The sequence below is a fragment of the Rhinoraja longicauda genome, chromosome 9 (genome assembly GCF_053455715.1).
Source record: "Rhinoraja longicauda isolate Sanriku21f chromosome 9, sRhiLon1.1, whole genome shotgun sequence".
Taxonomy (NCBI): Eukaryota; Metazoa; Chordata; class Chondrichthyes; order Rajiformes; family Arhynchobatidae; genus Rhinoraja; species Rhinoraja longicauda.
In genome coordinates, this window is record NC_135961.1 from 1,738,371 (window position 1) to 1,757,823 (window position 19,453).

The 19,453-nt window shown below is 49.3% G+C and overlaps 1 protein-coding gene across 1 annotated transcript in view; it reads left to right on the forward strand.

Moving 5' to 3' along the window:
- The window catches only part of LOC144596869 (adenylate cyclase type 8-like), a 104,584-nt gene that overhangs the window by 21,299 nt on the left and 63,832 nt on the right, over nucleotides 1-19,453 (forward strand). The window contains exons 4-5 of the mRNA XM_078405733.1: nucleotides 359-517; nucleotides 10,155-10,488. Of these exons, the coding sequence (XP_078261859.1) occupies nucleotides 359-517; nucleotides 10,155-10,488 (493 nt within the window). The remainder of the gene's footprint in view (nucleotides 1-358; nucleotides 518-10,154; nucleotides 10,489-19,453) is intronic.

Here is a 19,453-nt window from a genome sequence, read left to right on the forward strand (position 1 = left end):
CTTAAGGGTAGCGGAGTGAGGGGGTATGGGGAGAAGGCAGGAACGGGGTACTGATTGAGAGTGATCAGCCATGATCGCATTGAATGGCGGTGCTGGCTCGAAGGGCTGAATGGCCTACTCCTGCACCTATTGTCTATTGTCTATATCTCGCCTATCAACTCACAGATTTTTGTTATTTTTCTTTTTAAATGTTTCTGCAAGTTCCTGCCTACTAAAATGGTGCCGTGACGTACTACGGTTTTTTTGGGTGGAGTGGTCTATCTTGCTCCTCTAGTATCTTTGGCTGAGGGTCCTGGAAGAGCGCGCGGAGGGAAGGCGGTGACAGTGAACCTGACAGCTGCATTTCTCTGATGTTTAGGAAGATCCGCTTGTGTTTCCGCTCGAACATTGACATGCGGATTGGGATCCACTCGGGCTTCGTGCTGTGTGGAGTGCTGGGACTGCGCAAGTGGCAGTTTGACGTCTGGTCGCTCGATGTGCACATTGCCGATGAGATGGAGAGCTCCGGTGATCCAGGGTAAACATTCACTTCACTGGGAGCAACAGACAAAGGTTAAAGGGGAACAGAACAAGAATAAGGGGTAGGCCATTTAGGATTGAGACGAGGAAAAACTTTTTCATCCAGAGAGTTGTGAATCTGGAATTCTCTGCCACAGAAGGCAGTGGAGGCCAATTCACTGGATGCTTTCAAGAGAGAGTTAGATCGAGCTCGTAGGGCTAACGGAATTTAAGATCTAACGGAAGCTTTAGGAGAGCTCCCCCTCCCCCACTCACCATCAACAACACCACAAAGGTAATTATTCACAAAATGGTGGAGTAACTCAGCAGGTCAGGCAGCATCTCAGGAGAGAAGGAATGGGTGACGTTTCGGGTCGAGGACCTTCTTCAGACTGAAGGATCTCGACCTTCCCTGAAAGTGGTGGCACAGGTATACAGGATGATGAAGTAGGCATTTGGTATCCAATGGGGCCTTGAGTACAAGAGTCAGGATATGTTACAGCTGTAAAGGATATTGGAGAGACCACATCAGATGTTAAACTAGGGGGAAAGCCAACCCATGCACATAAGTGGTCGGGGCAAAGGTAGATCAGGGGCAGGTACTTGCAGGGAAGTCTGCATCTGCACAGTGGGAAGCATTCAAAGGAGCAGTAGGCAGAGTTCAGGGTCAACATGTTCTTGTAATGGTAGAAGCCAAGGATAACGAACACAGGGAACCTTCATGTTGACGGGTATTGAGGGCTGGGTATACAGAAAATAGGATGCACATGGCAGGTAGAGGCGACTAATGATGGGGTAGGCCTGCCAAGAGTACAAAAAGTGTTGGAAGTTCGGAAAACAAAATTCGGAAGGTTAATAGGGGTCGTGTAAAATCACTGGCAGACTGGATTAAAGAAAATGCAGAGGTATTCTATAAATATATAAATACTTCTGGGGTGCAAGAATAACGAGTGAGAGAGTGAGGTGGGTTACTGCCAGCGGGGTGGTTTGTGTGGGGCAGGGGTAGAGGTGAGGTTACAAGTGATCATTCTTCATGGAGAGGCACAGAGGAAGTGGACGTGTGGGGGGTGATTCAGTGAAGGGGAGGTGAACGTCCAGTGCAGGTGTCCAGTAATGCAGAGCTGGGAATCCATGCCTTGGCAAGTTTAACGGTGGATAAATCCCCAGATGACGTTTATCGCAGGCTGCTAGGCCGGGACAAGCAAGAGGCAAAGGGAGAGATTGCCAGGGCTCTCGTCTGATGTTTAAATACTGGATTCAAGTGAGTTACAAGATGAACTCACGAGTTTAGAAGGATGGGAGGGGATAAAATTATAAAATTATATAATTATAAAATTAAAAAATTAAAATTAGACGTATAAAATTATAATAGGACTGGACAAGCTCGATGCAGGAAAGATGTTCCCAATGTTGGGGGAGTCCAGAACCAGGGGCCCCAGTCTAAGAATAAAGGGGAGACCATTTAAAACTGAGGTGAGCAAAAAACTTTTTCACCCAGAGAGTTGTGAATTTGTGGAATTCTCTGCCACAGAGGGCAGTGGAGGCCAATTCACTGAATGAATTTAAAAGAGAGTTAGTTAGAGCTCTAGGGGCTAGTGGAATCAAGGGATATGGGGAGAAGGCAGGCACAGGTTACTGATTGTGGATGATCAGCCATGATCACAATGAATGGCGGTGCTGGCACGAAGGGCCAAATGGCCTCCTCCTGCACCTATTGTCTATGTTTCTATGACTGGAAGGTGGCAAATGTGGTCTCCATTTTCAAGAAAGGTGGCAGGGTAAAGGATTGGTAATGACAGACCCATGAGTAGATCATCAGTGGTGGGGAAGTGATGGGGAATATTCTGAGGGTCAGGATTAATGATGATGTGGACGGCAGGCTGGTCAGAGTGAGCTGACATGTCTTTGGCAAAGGCTGATCCCGTCTGACCAATCTGACTGGAATGTATGAAGAGGTGACAGTGTGTGGATGAACACAGGGCAGTAGATGTGCTTTACATGGGCTTTGGTCAAGCCTTTGCCAAAATCCCACGTGGGACGCTGGTTCAAAAAGTTTAGGCTCATGGGATTCAGGGCAAGTTGACAAACCAAATGCAAAGTCAGCTTTGCAACTCAGTAAAGGATGGTAAAACACAAAATGCTGGAGTAACTCAGTGGGTCAGGCACAACGCTGGAGAACATGGACTAAGCAATATTTTGATTAACATAGAAACATAGAAAATAGGTGCAGGAAGAGGCCATTCAGCCCTTCGAGCCAGCACCGCCATTCATTGTGATCATGGCTGATCATCCAAATCAGTAACCCGTGCCTGCCTTCTCCCCATATCCCTTGATTCCACTAGCCCCTAGAGCTCTATCTCTTAAATTCATCCAGTGAATTGGCCTCCACTGCCCTCTGTGGCAGAGAATTCCACAAATTCACAATTCTCTGGGTGAAAAAGTTCCTTCTCACCTCAGTTTTAAATGGCATCCCCTTTATTCTTAGACTGTGGCCCCTGGTTCTGGACTCGCCCAACATTGGGAACATTTTTCCTGCATCTAGTTTGTTCAGTCCTTTTATAATTTTATACTTCTCTATAAGATCCCCTCTCATCCTTCTAAACTCCAGTGAATACATAGAAACATAGAAAATAGGTGCAGGAGCAGGCCATTCGGCCCTTCGAGCCTGCACCGCCATTCAATATAATCATGGCTGATCATCCAGCTCAGTAACCTGTACCTGCCTTCTCTCCATACCTCCTGATCCCTTTAGCCACAAGGGCCACATCTAACTCCCTCTTAAATATAGCCAATGAACTGGCCTCAACTACCTTCTGTGGCAGAGAATTCCACAGACTCACCACTCTCTGTGTGAAGAAATATTTTCTCATCTCGGTCCTAAAAGACTTCCCCCTTATCCTTAAGCTGTGACCCCTGGTTCTGGACTCCCCCAACATCGGGAACAATCTTCCCGCATCTAGCCTCTCCAACCCCTTAAGAAGTTTATATGTTTCTATAAGATCCCCCCTCAGTCTTCTAAATTCCAGCTAGTATAAGCCTAGTCTATCCAGTCTTTCTTCATATGAAAGTCCTGCCATCCCAGGGATCAATCTGGTGAACCTTCTCTGTACTCCCTCTAAGGCTAGAATGTCTTTCCTCAGATTAGGAGACCAAAACTGTACACAATACTCCAGGTGCGGTCTCACCAAGGCCCTGTACAACTGCAGCAGAACCTCCCTGCTCCTATACTCAAATCCTCTTGCTATGAATGCTAACATACCATTCGCTTTCTTCACTGCCTGCTGCACCTGCACGCTTGCTTTCAATGACTGGTGTACCATGACACCCAGGTCACGTTGCATCTCCCCTTTTCCTAATTGGCCACCATTCAGGTAATACTCTGCTTTCCTGTTCTTGCCGCCAAAGTGGATCACCTCACATTTATCCACATTATATTGCATCTGCCATGCATTTGCCCACTCTCCTAATCTATCCAAGTCACTCTGCAGCCTCCTAGCATCCTCCTCACAGCTAACACTGCCACCCAGCTTCGTGTCATCCGCAAACTTAGAGATGTTGCATTCAATTCCCTCGTCCAAATCATTAATATATATTGTAAATAACTGGGGTCCCAGCACTGAGCCTTGCGGTACCCCACTAGTCACTGCCTGCCATTCCGAAAAGGACCCGTTTATTCCTACTCTTTGCTTCCTGTCCGCCAATCAATTCTCTATCCACCTCAACACTGAACCCCCAATACCGTGTGCTTTAAGTTTGTACATCAATCTCCTATGTGGGACCTTGTCAAAGGCCTTCTGAAAGTCCAGATATAACACATCGACTGGTTCTCCCTTATCCACTCTACTAGTTACATCCTCGAAAAATTCTATAAGATTCGTCAGACATGATTTGCCTTTCATAAATCCATGCTGACTTTGTCCAATGATGTCACCACTTTCCAAATGTGATGCTATCACATCTTTAATAACTGACTCTAGCATTTTCCCGACTACCGATGTTAGGCTAACTGGTCTATAATTCCCCGTTTTCTCTCTCCCTCCCTTTTTAAAAAGTGGGGTTACATTAGCTACCCTCCAATCCTCAGGAACTACTCCAGAATCTAAAGAGTTTTGAAAAATTATCACTAATGCATCCACTATTTCTGGGGCTACTTCCTTAAGCACTCTGGGATGCAGCCTATCTGGCCCTGGGGATTTATCGGCCTTTAATCCATTTAATTTACTATACACCACTTCCCGACTAACCTGGATTTCCCTCAGTTCCACCATCTCATTGTCCCCTGCTATTTCTGGCAAATTGTTTATGTCTTCCTTAGGGAAGACAGAACCAAAGTAGTTGTTCAATTGGTCTGCCATCTCCTTGTTCCCTATGATCAATTCACCTGTTTCTGACTGCAAGGGACCTACATTTGTCTTAACTAATCTTTTTCTCTTCACATATCTATAAAAGCTTTTGCAGTCAGTTTTTATGTTCCCTGCCAGTTTTCTCTCATAATCTATTTTCCCTTTCCTAATTAAGCCCTTTGTCCTCCTCTGCTGGACTCTGAATTTCTCCCAGTCCTCTGGTATGCTACTTTTTCTGGCTAATTTATATGCTTCATCTTTGGCGGCAATACAAGCCTAGTCTTTCCAATCTTTCCTCATATGACAGTCCCGCCAGGGATCAATCTCGTGAACCTACTCTGCACTGCCTCAATTACAAGGATGTCCTTCCTCAAATTAGGAGACCAAAACTGTACACAATACTCCAGATGTGGTCTTACCAGGGCCTTTACTCCTATACTGAAATCCTCTCGTTATGAATGTCAACATGCCATTAACTTTCTTCACTGCCTGCTGTACCTGCACGCCAACTTTCAGTGACTGGTGTACAAGAACACCCAGGTCTCGCTGCACGTCCCCTTTACCTAACCTGACACCATTAAGATAATAATCTGCCTCCTTGTTTTTGCCGCCAAAGTGGATAACCTCACATTTATCTACATTATACTACATCTGCCACGCATCTGCCCACTCACTCAACCTGTCCAGGTCACCCTGCAACCTCCTATCATCCTCTTCACAGTTCACACTGCCACCCAGCTTTGTGTCATCTGCAAACTTGCTAGTGTTACTTCAAATTCCATCATCCAAATCATTAATATATATGGTAAACAGTTGCGGCCCCAACCTTGCGGCACTCCACTCGCCACTGCCTGCCATTCTGAAAAGGACCTGATTACTCATAGAAACATAGAAAATAGGTGCAGGAGGAGGCCATTCGGCCCTTCGAGCCAGCACCGCCATTCATTGTGATCATAGACAATAGACAATAGACAATAGGTGCAGGAGTAGGCCATTCGGCCCTTCGAGCCAGCACCGCCATTCAATGTGATCATGGCTGATCATTCTCAATCAGTACCCCGTTCCTGCTTTCTCCCCATACCCCCTGACTCCGCTATCCTTAAGAGCTCTATCTAGCTCTCTCTTGAATGTATTCAGAGAATTGGCCTCCACTGCCCTCTGAGGCAGAGAATTCCACAGATTCACAACTCTCTGACTAAAAAAGTTTTTCCTCATCTCTGTTCTAAATGGCCTACCCCTTATTCTTAAACTGTGGCCCCTGGTTCTGGACTCCCCCAACATTGGGAACATGTTTCCTGCCTCTAACATGTCCAACCCCTTAATAATCTTATACGTTTCGATAAGATTCCCTCTCATCCTTCTAAATTCCAGTGTATACAAACCTAGTCGCTCCAGTCTTTCAACATATGACAGTCCCGCCATTCCGGGAATTAACCTAGTAAACCTACGCTGCACGCCCTCAATAGCAAGAATATCCTTCCTCAAATTTGGAGACCAAAACTGCACACAGTACTCCAGGTGCGGTCTCACTAGGGCCCTGTACAACTGCAGAAGGACCTCTTTGCTCCTATACTCAACTCCTCTTGTTATGAATGCCAACATTCCATTGGCTTTCTTCACTGCTGATCGTCCCCAATCAATAACCCGTGCCTGCCTTCTCCCCATATCCCTTGATTCCACTAGCCCCTATAGCTCTATCTAAATCTCTTTTTAATTCATCCAGTGAATTGGCCTCCACTGCCCTCTGTGGCAGAGAATTCCACAAATTCACAACTCTCTGGGTGAAAAAGTTTCTTCTCACCTCAGTTTTAAATGGCCTCCCCTTTATTCTAAGACTGTGGCCCCTGGTTCTGGACTCGACTACTCCTACTCTTTGCTTCCTGTCTGCCAACCAATTCTCTATCCATGTCAACGCCCTACCCCCAATACCATGTGCTCTAATTTTGCTCACCACTCTCCCATGTGGGACCTTATCAAAGGCTTTCTGAAAGTCTAGATACACTACATCCACTGGCTCCCCTTCATCCATTTTACTTGTCACGTCCTCAAAAAAATCCAGAAGATTAGTCAAGCTCGGAACTCTTCTTCAGAGGACCTTTATCCATGACCACCAGCGATATTGTGCATGACCTGCTGAGGTAAACCAACGCTTTGTGTTCTACGCAAGATTCCAGCATCTGCAATTCTTGGTGTCCACGGGGAAACAGAGGGTGATTGTAGGGGAATGCTTCTGCAACTGGGTGCCATGGTCAGTAGTGTTCCGCAAGGATGGGTGCAGGACCATTGTTAATGTAGAACAGAGGACATTACTGATGTGTGTGCCAAACATGATGCCAGGTTAAACTGATCTCCTCTGCCTGTACATGATCCATATCCATCCATTCCCTGCATCTCCATGTGCCCGTGTAAAAGCCTCTTGGTGGGGCAGGAGTGTTAGACTTGTATCTGCCCGAGTTTTGAAGAGGAGAGAACCCAACTTGATTGAAACTGGTGGGGTCAACGAGCTCGACATGGTGAGGATGTTAAAGAAATTAGAACTTAAGACAATAATAAGGAGTCACCAAATTAGGACAAGATGAAGCAGCTTTATTTCCCTCAAAGGTTCACGTGTCTTTGGGACACACTCTCAGGATGCCAAGTTTCAGCTTATTATTCAGTTACATTATTGTTCAGTGTCTTACGCATAAGTACGGTGAGGCACAGATGGAATGAAAAATCGTGCATGCAGCAGCATCGCAGGTACATAGACAAACACAAAAATATATGCTGATGAGCCAAAACATTATGTCATCACGGTCACTCTGACCGGCCACACAGCCCCATATGCAGCAGGATGCGATGCACTGTGTATTGTGACACATTCCTCCCGTGACCACCATTAACATTTTCTGTGACTTGTGCCACAGTAGACAGTGTGTCGGTTCGGGCCAGACGGGATAGCCTTCGTTGCCCTCGCGCATCGATGAGCCTTGGACACACAACACTCTGTCTGTCGCTGGTTTGTAGTTTGTCCCTCCTCGGACCACTGTCGGTCGGTACTCACCACTGCTGACCGGGAGCACCCCACAAGCCTTGCCGTTTCAGAGATGCTCTGACCCAGTCGTCTGGCCATAACAGTTTGGCCCTTGTCAAAGTCGCTCAGGTCTTTACTCCTGCCCATTTCTCCTGCATCCAGCACATCAACTTCAAGAACAGACTGTTCACTTGCTGCCTAATATATCCCACCCCTCGACCGGTGCCATTGTAACAAGATAATCAATGTTATTCACTTCGCCTGTCAGTGGTCATAATGTTTTGGCTGATCGGTGTATATGTAAATAACACATAGAATTCTGAAAGAAGGAGGACTGTGCAAAACAAAAAAGACAAAAGACTTCAGTGTGTGCACTTTGGACAAAAGACTTCAGTGTGTGCACTTTGGACAAAAGACTTTAGTGTGTGCACTTTGGACACCAGGCTTTGTTTTGCACTAGTATTAGGCTTGTTAATTTATTAAATATTTTGCATATGATATTAACTATGTGAAGGTATCACAAAATACTGGAGTAACTCAGCAGGTCAGGCAGCATCTAGGAAAGATGGAATGGGTGACGTTTCGGGACAATAGACAATAGGTGCAGGAGGAGGCCATTCGGCCCTTCGAGCCAGCACCACCATTCAATATGATCATGGCTGATCATTCTTAATCAGTACCCAGTTCCTGCCTTCTCCCCATACCCCCTGACTCCGCTATCCTTAAGAGCTCTATCTAGCTCTCTCTTGAAAGCATCCAGAGAATTGGCCTCCACTGCCTTCTGAGGCAGAGAATTCCACAGATTCACAACTCTCTGACTGAAAAAGTTTTTCCTCATTTCCGTTCTAAATGGCCTACCCCTTATTCTTAGACTGTGGCCCCTTGTTCTGGATTCCCTCGACATTGTGAACATGTTTCCTGCCTCTAACATCTCCAATCCCTTAATAATCTTATATGTTTCAATAAGATCCCCTCTCTTCCTTAAGATCCCCTCTCAGACTGAAGAAGGGTCTCGACCCGAAACGTCACCCATTCCTTCTCTCCTAGATGCTGCCTGACCTGCTGAGTTACATTTTGTGATACCTTCGATTTGTACCAGCATCTGCATATTTTCCTACATATTAACTATGTGTATGTGTTACCAGCTGCTGCAACTAGGAATTTAATTACTCTATTGTCAGTTCGTATGACTATTAAACATTCTTGCCTCTTTTCTTTAATGCAAAAGCATGATTAGAGGAAACAAGCAGTGCACGAGGTGATCTGTAGTGTTCTGTTTTCAAGGCACCATTAGGGTTGCAACGGTTCCTGTGTGTTGGAACGGTCATACTAGGCCATGGGGCGACAAGCAGGAAACTTGCTGCAGCGTATCTGCAGACGTTTGTAACGGTTAATGACTTGCTGGATCTCTTTCAGAAGGTACAGGTGCCGGTGAGGCACCTTTGTGGTTGCATCCATGCCCTGGAGCCAGGACAGGTCATCTGGGAGGTTAATGTCCAGAGAATGCAAGCTGCTAGCTCTCTCCATGGCTGACACACCAGGTGGTGGTGTGGTCTCCCGACTACCTCTTTCCGAAGTTAGTGAGTAGTTTCTTCGTCTGAGACGCAAAAAGCTGGAGTAACTCAGCGGCTCAGGCAGCGTTTCTGGAGACAAGGAATAGGTGGCGTTTTGGGCCTTCTTCCGTCTGACCTGCTGAGTTACTCCAGTTTTTTGTGTCTATTTTTGGTTTCAACCAGAATCTGCATTTCCTTCCTTGCACAGTTCCTTGGTATTGTTGACTTTGGACAAGAGGGTGGTGAAAGCAGAGCCTTTTAAGTCCAGGCTCAAAACCTATTTCTACTCCCTAGCATTTGAGGCCCCCTGAGGGGGCGCTGTGAACTGTTTATGTATGTGCTGTTATGTTTGTGTGCCACTGTATGTTCGTTTTTTTTTCTTAGTACCTGAACTGATGTACAGCACTTTGGTCAACGCGGGTTGTTTTTAAATGTGCTATACAAATAAAATTGACTTGACTTGACTTTAAATACTATTAAGACAGTTGGGTAGATTCTTGACAAGCAAAGTGGTGAAAGGTGACCAGAGATAAATTGGAATACAGAACTGAGATTGCAATGAAATTAGTTGTGATGCGAGCCAGTGGCAGTGAGGTTGAGTGGTCTACTTCTGTTCAACAGACAGACAGGTTCAGAACAAAAAATAGTGATAACAAAATTTAAATTAGCTGTATACATTTGGCAATAAAATTGAGAAGTGATAGTGAAGTAAGGGTTCGTTAATAAATATCACCTGTTGTATCTCAGGCGAATCCATATCTCTGAAGCTACCTTGAAGTGCCTAGATGGTGTTTATGAAACGGAGGAGGGTTTTGGCAATGAACGCAATGCTGTTTTGGCGAAGTATAACATCCGGACCTACTTCATCAAGCAGCCCTCAAGTGTACACCTGTTAGAACGAAAGCAGTCAACCATGGACAAACTGCTCGATATTCCCCAGAGGCTACTGCTTGCAAACAGGAAGAGCGAGGCATTCCGAAACAGTGTCCTGAAGCTGGACACTAACCTGCTCCGTCTGATGCAGACCGAGTCCCACTGGAGGCTGGATCACCCCTTCAACAGGATCATCAGCTTGAACAAAGTGAGTAATACTTGCTGTCGCTGGGTCAGGCTCAGAGGCACATACTTCACCCCCCGACTGGCTATGGCGTAGAGTTGTACAGCACAGTAACAGGCCCCTCGGCCCAACTTGCCCATACTGACCAAGATGCCCCATCTACGTTGATCCCACCCACCAGCGTATGACCCATCTCACTCTAAACCTTTCCTACGCGTGTACCTGTCCAAGTGTCCTTTAAATCTGAGGTGAGAAGAAACTTTTTTCACGCAGACTGTTGTGAATTTGTGGCTTTCTCTGCCACAGAGGGCAGTGGAGGCCAATTCACGGGATGGATTTAAGAGAGAGTTAGGTAGAGCTCTAGGGCCTAATGGAACCAAGGGATATGGGGAGAAGGTAGGCACGGGTTACTGATTGTGGATGATCAGCCATGATCACAATGAATGGCAGTTCTGGCTCGAAGGGCCAAATGGCCTCCTCCTGCACCTATTTTCTATGTTTCTAAATGTTGTTATCACCCACTAGCAGCTCATTCCATATACCCACCACCAACCATGCGAAGAAGCTGCCCCTCAGGATCCTATTAAATCTTTCCCCTCTTGCCTTAAATATATGTCCTCTGGTTTCCCCTCATGATGTTATACACCTCGATAAGATCATCCCTCATCCTCCTTAGGTCCGAGCCTGCATAGCTTCTCCCTATAGCACAGGCCCCCAAGTCCCGGAAAAATCCTTGTAAATCTTCTCTGCATTCTTTCCAGCTTAACAACATTCTTCCTATAGCAGGGTGACCAAAACTGAACACACTACTTCAAGTGTGGCCTCACCAACATCCTATACAACCATCACGTAACATCCCAAATTCCCGACTCAATGCCCTGACTGACGAAGACCAATGTGCCTAAAAGCCATCTTGTCCATCCCTTCTACCTGTGAGACCACTTGCAGGGGATTATATACCTGTACTCCTAGATCCCTCTGCTTCACAACATTCCCCTGGGCCCTGCCATTCACGGTGAAAGTCCTGCCTTCGTTTGAATTTCCAAAATGCAACAACGAACACTTACCCGCATTAAACTCCATTAACCATTCCTCTGCCCACTTGCCCAGCTGATCAAGATCCTGCTGTAATTTTTGATAACCATCTTCACCATCTGCAACACCACCCACTTTAGTGTCGTGTCCAATGTTACTAATCATGTCTTCTACATTCTCATCCAAATCGTAGCTCTAAACCACTGTCTGGGCTAATATCCACAACACCTTGGCTTTTGGTGTTGGAATGGCGGAGTGTCAGGCTGGGGAAGGCTTTGGGATGGAGACGGTAGGGTGGGAACTGGGACTTAGAGTTGGGATGGAGACGGTGGGGTGGGAACTGGGACAGTGTTGGGATGGAGACGGTGGGGTGGGAACTGGGACAGAGTTGGGATGGAGACGGTGGGGTGGGGATCGTGACGGAGATGCAGCGCTCCCACCGAGCGGCGCTCCCACTGAGTGGCGGTTGGTGTTGCCTTCCGGTCACGAGGAGGGCCCCCGGTGGGGGTCCCTGTATGCAGGGATTCTGCCCCTCTACATCGGGGACCTGGGGTGGAGGACACTGCACTGAGAAGTACCCTGCAAACTGTTTCTCTCGCGGTTGGTTCACAGACTCGCCAGCCGCCTGCCACGTTAGCGGGCTGGGAGAGTCTGTGTTCCATGTGTACATGGAGTGTGTGAGTCTGTGGTCCACGTGTACATGGAGTGTGTGCGTCTGTGTACCACGTGTACATGGAGTGTGTGAGTCTGTGGTCCACGTGTACATGGAGTGTGTGAGTCTGTGGTCCACGTGTACATGGCGTGTGTGAGTCTGTGTTCCACGTGTACATGGAGTGTGTGAGTCTGTGGTCCACGTGTACATGGAGTGTGTGAGGTTGCAGCCCCTGTTCCAATATCTAGAGGGGCTGCTCCTTGCCTTCTGGCTGCACTTCTCACCCACCACCCTCATCTGTGGACACCCTGTGCGTAGGGGAGAGGGTGGGTGGGGGTGAGGATGTCCTGGTTGGGTTGCTCCTGGGCCAGGCCAAGCTGGCCATCTGCGAGTCACGGCGCCAGGCGGAAGAGGGCTCTGCCCGAGCCGGCTGCCCGCCCCTTTTCCGGGGTTACGTCCGTCCGTGCCCGGGTGGGGTTAGAGAGGGAGCACGCGCTGTCCACGGGCACGCGGGGGGATATGTGGGACCGCTGGGCACCGCGAGGGGTGGGTGTATCCTGGACAAGGAGTGTAAGACAGTTGTACAATAGTTTATTTGGTATATTTGTTTGACGTGTATTATGGTGGTGGGTTTTGTTTCATTTTGTACTGTACTGTAAATATTATTTTTAATAATTGGTTAAATTATTTTTTGGTAAAATAAAAGAACAGTCCAGTGCTCGGAGATACGTGGATCGGAGCTCTTGTGGAAATCACACACATTTGTGGATTTAAACATCTTTTGGGACTTTGGAGAAGGTGCAGTGGTACATACACTGATCAGCCAAAACATTATGACCACCTGCCTAATATGCTGTTGGTACTCCCTGTGCCGCCAAAACAGCGCCAACCCACCGAGGCATGGACTCTACAAGACCCCTGAAGGTGTCCTGTGGAATCTGGCACCAAAACATTAGCAGCAGACCTTTCAAGTCCTGTAAGTTGCGAGGTGGAGCCGCCGTGGATCGGACTTGTCGATCCAGCACATCCCACAGATGCTCAATCGGAATGAGATCTGGAGACTTTGGAGGCCAGGGCAACACCGTGAACACTTCATCATGTTCCTCAAACCATTCCTGAACAGTGTGTGCAGTGTGGCAGGGCGCATTATCCTGCTGAAAGAGGCCACTGTCATCAGGGAATACCATTGCCTTGAAGGGGTATACCTGGTCTGCAACGATGTTTAGGTAGGTGACACGTGTCACATTGACGTCCACATGAATGGCCGGACACAGGGTTTCCCAGCAGAACATTGCCCAGAGTATCACACTCTCTCTACCGGCTTGTCGTCTTCCCACAGTGCATCCTGGTGCCATCACTTCCCCAGGTAAACGGCGCACACGTACACGGCCATCCACGTGATCTAAAAGAAAACGGGACTCGTCGGACCAGGCGACCTTCTTCCTCTGCTCCAAGGTCCAGTTCCGACGCTCGCATGCCCAATGTAGGTGCTTTCGAGGGTGCGATGCACTGTGTATTGTGACACATTCCTCCCGTGACCACCATTAACATTTTCTGTAACTTGTGCCACCGTTGACCTTCTGTCAGTTCAGACCAGACGGGATAGCCTTCGTTGCCCTCGTGCATCGATGAACCTTGGGCGCCCAACACCCTGTCTGTCGCCGGTTTGTGCTTTGTCCCTCCTCGGACCACTGTCGGTAGGTACTCACCACTGCTGACCGGGAGCACCCCACAAGCCTTGCCATTTCAGAGATGCTCTGACCCAGTCGTCTGGCCATAACAATTTGGCCCTTGTCAAAGCTGCTCAGGTCTTTACTCCTGCCCATTTCTCCTGCATCCAAAACATCAACTTCAAGAACTGACTGTTCACTTGCTGCCTAATATATCCCACCCCTTGACAGATGCCATTGTAACAAGATAATCAATATTATTCACTTCACCTGTCAGTGGTCATAATGTTTTGGCTGATCGGTGTATAAACATCTTGTGCACTGCTGCAACTTTGCAGAAATTTATTTTGAGGTTTTCTGTGTGTGTAGGGCTGTGGGCGGTTGTTTATTGAATTGCGTAGCTCTGACCACTGTGGCTGGCCGTCTGTAGGGAACTGCGTCGACACTAAAAAAGGGGGAGAACAATGTTTCTGGACTTTACACCCGTGTCTGGAACAACCCCCCTCCCCCCCCTTTACTGGCTTGTCGTTACTGACCAGGCCGGTCTGGCTTCGTGCGGTGTGGGAGGATTTCTGCACTGTCTCGACTTTTTGTATGCCAGCGTCTGCAGTCTGCCAAGGAGCGCCGGGAAGGCGGGATAGCCGGGCTAAAAGGTGCTGACGCAGCAGATTTTGGGAGCTGCCATTACCGGACGCTATCATCGACCAGGCAACACCACTCACCTCCCTCCCTCCCTCGACCTGTCCCTGGTTTGTATGTTGTCACCGGCTTCGTGCCGTTTGTATTGTGTGATATCTGGGTGTGGTTGTGGTGTCTGCTAACATGTGGGGCCAGTGTTCTGGGGGACTGGGGGCTTCCAGGAGCCGTGCCCAGCGGCTGTTTCACCTGCTCCTGCTGGGGCCCGGATCCCCAAAAGGAACACGCCCTTTCAATCAGGGATCAGGTGCTACTTGCCCCCCCAAATGAACTGGAGGACGGCGCGGGTGCAGTGGCTGTGGCGGCCAAGGTGTCCTGTACGTGGGCAGGATGTTCGGGAAGGCCGTGTTCTGCCTGGAGTCCTTTGAGGGGGGTGAACAAAGGGATTGAGCCTTCCGGATCTTGGCAACAAGGGACGCTCTACTGATCCCTCTACCCTCAGCAGGAACGACGCTGCTCTGGGTCTTGGTGTCCTATCCCAGGTCGTCCAGGAATGTCCTGAGCTGACGCCGGTCGCTCCCCTTCACCACCTTGCCCCCTCTCCTTTTTGAGGATGAGGTTCAGCGAGCTGGTGTATGTTCGGCCCCCGGAGGGAGGCCAGTCTGGGCCGACGTTGGGCTCCTTCTGTGGCCGCGATGAACTCACTGGAATGAGTGGAGTGGGGAGTGAGAACCTCCACTGACTCATTGTCCGAGGAGTCCCCCCCCGACCCGCCCCGCCCCGCCCCGCCCACTGCAGGTGGAGTCACCATCCCCATCCCTGGACACGCCTGTACTCGACTCTCCCGCCCACCCTGTGTAGCGGTCGCCTCTGCCCCACCCTCTGGGCCGTGAGCAAAGGGATCTCAGTCCTGCCGACCGAGCCCTTGGTGACCGCCGTGCAGTGAGTGGTCTTGTCCAACATCCCGCCCTGCATCACAAACCGGGCCCTCCTTCCCTACCGTCCCACCCTGGGGAAGGTCCTCACTGACATCACCCCGGTACCCCAGGGGTTCCGCAGGAAGGAGCTGCGGCTCGTTCTATCCCTCCGGTGCCAGCAGGCGATGCTGCTGGACCGGGAGGAGGTTGTCGACGGGCGCTTCTGTGTCCAGCAGGATGGGCGAGACTTCACCATCTACTGGACACCGGAGCGCCCGAGGTGCCACGCCTGCAAGGAAGTGGGGCATATTCGGAGGAATTGCCCCAAATCCCTGACGGAGGCTTCCGGCTCCGGTGCCCCCCCCCAATCCCACTCCCCCTGTAGTTGAGTCAAGGAACCCTGGGGTTGCGCAGAGTGTGGGCGAGGGTGAGGAAGGTCAAAAGATGGGGGGCAAGGTGACCAAGAAGATGAGGCACCTGGAAAACAAGGCCCCTGAAGGACAAGAAGGTTCCACCCATCCCGTTCCGTCACCTCCCGTTCGGTAGTCCGCAAGGCCCACAATCCAGCCGGGAGCAGAGGGGAGGGGATCGGAGAGACTCTCCGGAATGACCCGGTCCCATGCTCTGGAGGGGATTCTGGGGAGGGTGGTGATGGGGACCACTCGGGTGAAATGGAGCAGGGGGAGGTTCCTGTTGGGGAGGGTGTGCACCCGAGGAAGCCCAGGAACAACACCCAGGACGAGGAGCAGAGCACACCTGTGGACTTAGGGACGGTAGGCGGGGAGGGGGAAGGGGAAACCAGCCCTTCTCTCCCGCAGGACCTGGCTCCAGAGGGACTCCCTGAGTCTGGGGCACCGGAGTCCACTGTGGGCTGCACTGGTGGAGGGATAGACCCCACTGATGGAGGGATAGACCCCACTGTCGATGGTCTTGACTCCCCGGGCACATCTGGGGAAGGCCCCTCTGCCACTGGCCCCAGGGTGGGGACTGAGGTGCAGGAGAGACCAGAGGGTGGGGAAGAGGCGACCGCTGCACAGGGTGGGCGGGAGAGTCGAACACTAAGGGTGTGTCTCGGACAATGAGTCAGTGGATGTTCTCGCTCCCACCGACGCCACTCCACTCATTCCAGTGAGTTCATCGCGGCCACAGAAGGAGCCCAACATCGGCCCAGACTGGCCTCCCTACGGTGGCCGAACGTACACGGGTTCACCAGCTCGCTGAACCTCATCCTCAAAAAGAAGGAGAGGGGGCAAGGTGGTGAAGGGGAACGACCAGCATCAGCTCAGGTCCTTCCTGGACGACCTGGAAAAGGACACCAAGGCCCAGAGCAGTGTCGTTCCTGCTGAGGGTACTGGCATCAATCTACAAATTGAGAGGGAGAAGGGTAAATCGGAAGTGTCAGTATTACAGTATAGCAAAGGGGATTACAGAGGCATGAGGCAGGAGCTTGCCAAAATTGACTGGAAGGAGGCCCTTGCAGGGAAGACGGTGGAACAGCAATGGCAGGTATTCCTGGGAATAATGCAGAAGTTGCAGGATCAATTTATCCCAAAGAGGAGGAAAGATTCCAAGGGGAGTAAGGCACCCGTGGCTGACAAGAAGTCAAGGACAGCATAAAAATAAAAGAGCAGAAGTACAACAAAGCAAAGAAGAGTGGGAGGCCAGAGGATTGGGACTCTTTAAAAGAGGCAATACGGGGAGAAAAGATGAGGTACGAGGGTAAACTAGCCAATAATATAAAGGAGGATAGTAAAAGCTTTTTTAGGTATGTAAAGAGGAAAAAAATAGTCAAAGCAAATGTGGGTCCCTTGAAGACAGAAGCAGGGGAATTTATTATGGGGAACAAGGAAATGACAGACGAGTTGAACCGGTACTTTGGATCTGTCTTCACTAAGGAAGATACAAGCAATCTCCCAGATGTTCTAGTGGGCAGAGATCCTAGGGTGACGGAGGAACTGAAGGAAATCCACATTAGGCAGGAAATGGTGTTGGGACTGTTGGAACTAGTGGAGTACCGCAAGGCTCGGTGCTGATGGGACTGAAGGCTGATAAATCCCCAGGGCCTGATGGTCTGCATCCCAGAGTACTTAAGGAGGTGGCGCTAGAAATTGTGGATGTATTGGTGATCATTTTCCAATGTTCTATAGATTCAGGATCAGTTCCTGTGGATTGGAGGGTAGCTAATGTTGTCCCACTTTTTAAGAAAGGAGGGAGAGAGAAAACGGGAAATTATAGACCAGTTAGTCTGACATCAGTGGTGGGGAAGATGCTGGAGTCAATTATAAAAGACGAAATTGCGGAGCATTTGGATAGTAGTAATAGGATTGTTCCGAGTCAGCATGGATTTACGAAGGGGAAATCATGCTTGACTAATCTTCTGGAATTTTTTGAGGATGTAACCAGGAAAATTGACAGGGGAGAGTCAGTGGATGTGGTGTACCTTGACTTTCAGAAAGCCTTTGACAAGGTTCCACATAGGAGATTAGTGGGCAAAATTAGAGCACATGGTATTGGAGGTAGGGTACTGACATGGATAGAAAATTGGTTGGCAGACAGAAAGCAAAGAGTGGGGATAAATGGGTCCCTTTCAGAATGGCCAGCAGTAACTAGTGGAGTACCGCAAGGCTCGGTGCTGGGACCGCAGCTATTTACAATATACATTAATGACTTGGATGAAGGGATTAAAAGTACCATTAGCTGGGTGGTAGTGTGAACTGTGAGGAAGATGCTATGAGGTTGCAGGGTGACTTGGACAGGTTGTGTGAGTGGGCGGATGCATGGCAGATGCAGTTTAATGTGGATAAGTGTGAGGTTATCCACTTTGGTGGTAAGAATAGGAAGGCAGAGTATTATCTGAATGGTGTCAAGTTAGGAACAGGGGATGTTCAACGAGATCTGGGTGTCCTAGTGCATCAGTCACTGAAAGGAAGCATGCAGGTACAGCAGGCAGTGAAGAAAGCCAATGGAATGTTGGCCTTCATAACAAGAGGAGTTGAGTATAGGAGCAAAGAGGTCCTTCTGCAGATGTACAGGGCCCGAGTGAGACCGCACCTGGAGTATTGTGTGCAGTTTTGGTCTCCAAATTTGAGGAAGGATATTCTTGCTATTGAGGGCGTGCAGCGTAGGTTTACTAGGTTAATTCTCGGAATGGCGGGACTGTCGTATGTTGAAAGGCTGGAGCAATTAGGCTTGTATACACTGGAATATAGAAGGATGAGGGGGGATCTTATTGAAACATATAAGATAATTAGGGGATTGGACACATTAGAGGCAGGAAACATGTTCCCAATGTTGGGGGAGTCCAGAACAAGGGGCCACAGTTTAAGAATAAGGGGTAGGCCATTTAGAACGGAGATGAGGAAGAACTTTTTCAGTCAGAGAGTGGTGACGGTGTGGAATTCTCTGCCTCAGAAGGCAGTGGAGGCCAGTTCGGTGGATGCTTTCAAGAGAGAGCTGGATAGAGCTCTTAAGGATAGCGGAGTGAGGGGGTATGGGGAGAAGGCAGGAACGGGGTACTGATTGAGAGTGATCATCCATGATCGCATTGAATGGCGGTGCTGGCTCGAAGGGCTGAATGGCCTACTCCTGCACCTTTTGTCTATTGTCTATTGTCTATTGCCTTTCTCTCCCTTGTCCAGGAGAAGGCTTTCGACAAGGTGGATCACGAGTATCTGCTGAGGACTCTGCGGGCGTTTGGGTTCGGACCGCACTTTGTGGCCCGGATCCAACTTCTATACGCCACTGCGGAGTGCCTCGTCAAGGTTCAACGGATCTTTGCCGGCCCCCATTCCCTTCCGCAGAGGAGTACGTCAGGGCTGCCCCATGTCAGGCCAACTGTACGCCATCTGTGTGGAGCCATTCCTTAGTCTGCTTCGGAGGAGGTTGACGGGCTTGGTTCTACGTGAGCCGGCACGGACTTGGAGGGCCGAAAAGGCCTGTTTCCGGCTGTATATATATGATATGATATGATGATGATATGATATGGAGGTGGTCCTCTCGGTCTATGCCGATGACGTGCTCCTCATGGTCACCGACCCCGCCGATCTGCAGAGGATGCACGAGTGCCAACCAGTCTTCTC